At 38.0% G+C, this 3,225-nt stretch overlaps 1 protein-coding gene across 1 annotated transcript; it reads left to right on the top strand.

Annotated features, from left to right (window-relative positions):
• Positions 1-963: 963 nt before the first annotated feature.
• Positions 964-2,346, top strand: LOC104958106 (kinesin-associated protein 3-like; the record flags this gene model as incomplete). The annotated part of the gene is made up of 2 exons (XM_010785816.1): positions 964-1,133; positions 1,618-2,346. Coding segments are annotated over 2 exons (384 nt in total), but the record flags the coding sequence as incomplete, so codon positions are not given.
• Positions 2,347-3,225: the final 879 nt, after the last annotated feature.

Genomic DNA, 3,225 nt, shown 5'->3' with positions numbered 1-3,225 from the left:
CCGTGTGGTTCTGGGATTTTTGCTCACCGTTCTTGTGATCATTTTGACCCCACGGGGTGAGATCTTGCGTGGAGCCCCAGATCGAGGGAGATTATCAGTGGTCTTGTATGTCTTCCATTTTCTAATAATTGCTCCCACAGTTGATTTCTTCACACCAAGCTGCAGATTGGCAGATTCAGTCTTCCCAGACTGGTGCAGGTCTACAATTTTGTTTCTGGTGTCCTTTGACAGCTCTTTGGTCTTGACCATAGTGGAGTTTGGAGTGTGACTGTTTGAGGTTGTGGACAGGTGTCTTTTATACTGATAACGAGTTCAAACAGGTGCCATTAATACAGTTAACAAGTAGAGGACAGAGGAGGCTCTTAAAGAAGAAGTTACAGCTCTGTGAGAGCCAGAAATCTTGTTTGTTTGTAGGTGACCAAATACTTATTTTCCACCATAATTTGAAAATAAATTCTTTAAAAATCAGACAATGTGATTTTCTGGATTTTTTTCTTCTCATTTTGTCTCTCATAGTTGAGGTATACCTAGGGTGAAAATTACAGGCCTCTCTCATCTTTTTAAGTGGGAGAACTTGCACAATTGGTGGCTGACTAAATACTTTTTTGCCCCACTGTATATACATGTGGAAGATACAAACTATGAGAGACTTTACATCTATGAACACTATAAGGAATTATAAACAGCAATATCATTATATACACTATAGATCAGGTATACAAATAGACAGTGTAATAAACTAGAAATAATAAATATGAATACACTTTAGCAGAACTCTTTGAAAGAGATATGACATCTTATTATGGACATTTAGAAATGTGGAAATGGAGCCACATTTGCTTGTTAGTTTTGAGAGAGACGTTGATTCATTTATGGAATTTAAAACTTAAGCCAAATGCAAGGGTTTGTAAAAATGTATTTAAACTGGAGTTTTACAAAGTTATGGAACAACAATGTTTTTAGTCATTGTTTTCACATCTGCTGTTCATCTTCACCCAAAGCAAAGTGACTGCGGGCAGTCTGGATGTGCACCCCACAGAGAAGGCCCTGGTGGTCCACTACGAGGTGGAAGCCTCTATACTGGCCGAGGGAGGAGGGCATATGCTGGGTGAGCGGAAGGAGGGACAAAAAATGTGAGTTTACTCTTGATTCCCACACAGAACCCTATTCTTTACCATAAGATCTGAGGCTGAAGTCTCTCTTTTTTTCTTCCTCTATTTGAAGTGAAATTAAAGGAAGTTTAAGTTTCAGCTAAATACCTATTATCATCTCCTTTATCTCGCCATCCACTCCAGATTTTATTCACATCTTTCTCTACCTCTTCCTCATTATTGTTTTTTAACCAACCTGAGTGAATAGGATTAGATAACCATATAAGCAGTCATCTGTTTGGTATGCTAACATGGAATGGACTAGTGTCATTTATCAGCTTGTTCCTAAAATATCTGGAAACATCGTAAATAATGATGTTAGAAGTATTTTTTCACCATAATTATAGGTTGGTAATGGTGTTTCATCATGTTACATGTACTTCAGTTAAGTATTACGTTTCAAATGACTCATGCCTGCATTCTTATAAACATATTTAACACTTCCTTCTCTTTGTCCTCACTCCAGTATCCGAGTGAAGAGTCTGTCTCCGAGTACAGATGTGGGGGCTTTGGCAAAGAAAGTGGTGGAGGAGTGTAAACTCATCCCTGCTTCCCGTTTGCCCCAGGTGGAGCAGCTCCTCTACTACCTGCAGAACAGGAAGTCAACTCCTGTGGAGGGCAAAAGTCAGTCATGTCTTCTTTTTTCCAACCTTGCTGTTGAGTCTCAACATATCCCATAGTTCACCATCAAAGTTAGATGCAAACCCAATAGACAAATTCAGTTTACTTGAAGCATCTACAGTGGCACAGATGAAGGTTGTGTCTTGTTTTTCCAACCCAGTTTAGATTCAACCACGGCAACTTCCGCATTAACGTAGCTCTGCGTAAAGAGAAAGTCGCCATTAACGCTGAAGTAATATCACGTCTACTCTAGCTTGATAAAAAAACGACATGGGCTGTATATCAGTCAGTGCTTCATAGAAGATGAAAACGCGCTTTTTTAATATGAAAGAAGATCAAAGTTATGCATAGCTGAGTAAATGTTAATATTATTTTTTATATTAATTCACCATGGATTTTAAAATGATAAGCTAGAGCAGTGGTTCTCAACTGTCAGGCCTCGGGACCCACTTTTTCCTTAGTCAATAGATCGCAACCCGAAATTTTTAACCACTCAAATCTTTTCAACAAAAAATCATGCAGTAATATATACGCTTTTCAGCATACATTATTAGTTACAGTGAAGTACAGTGCATATATCCATTATATCCCTTCACAGAACTAAAGTATGCTTTTAAATAAGGTTTAATGAGATGATGGAATCAAAGCTGAACTGTATAACACAAAAAGGCACAGATGCTGACAACCCAACTGTTTTGTCAGAGCTTGAGAAGTGCAATTCGCATCTGGCTCCAGTCCACCAGGTGGAGACAGGGAGCCTAGGGTCTGTGATTCCACTGAGAATGGGGCTCAAAGGAAGAGTGTGAGCTTCCTATTTAATGAGCTAAATGCAACACACCTGGGAACACACTCTCAGTAGAGAACAAACAGTTCACTGTGAGAAAGGAGAAGAGACTCAAAGATTCGACCAAGACTCGACCAAGACTCGACCAAGACGCTGCTGGTGAATATTTGTAAATGTATTAATCTGTTTGAACCATGTTTGATTAGATGTATTATTATTTCTAGTCCTGAGGTAAGAAGCTAAAATATAAGATGCTGAATATAATTTACTTTGTTGAGATGCATTTATTTTTGATTAAATGTTAAATTTAATTGTAAATTAAGAAATTAAAGTGCTTGTTAAAAGATGGCATGTTTTTCGTTGAAAATGTTTATTTACCTAAAGTGAATGAAAGTAAGGTTTTGTGTTAAAGGTTTTCAACCTGAATGAGCATCAGGAGGCCAACAAGAGGCTGAATGAAGCAATAAGGAATCTGCAATCAATCAAATAAAGAGAAAAGATTCAAATTTGAGTTGTCCTTCTGGTGTGAATCAAGCCATTTTCAAGTTTAGGCAGGAGTCAATAAAACCAACCAAATCACAACTTGACGCAAAGACAAATGAGTTTACAGAACATTACTATAGTTTAAATTGTTAAGATCTTGGTCCTTGACGATCTGTCCCCCTGTTA

Source organism: Notothenia coriiceps, unplaced genomic scaffold, assembly GCF_000735185.1.
Source record: "Notothenia coriiceps isolate Sejong01 unplaced genomic scaffold, NC01 NC01_scaffold00000953, whole genome shotgun sequence".
Lineage (NCBI taxonomy): Eukaryota > Metazoa > Chordata > Actinopteri > Perciformes > Nototheniidae > Notothenia > Notothenia coriiceps.
Note: the sequence above shows the minus strand (reverse complement) of the source record. Positions and strands in the feature narration are given on the sequence as shown.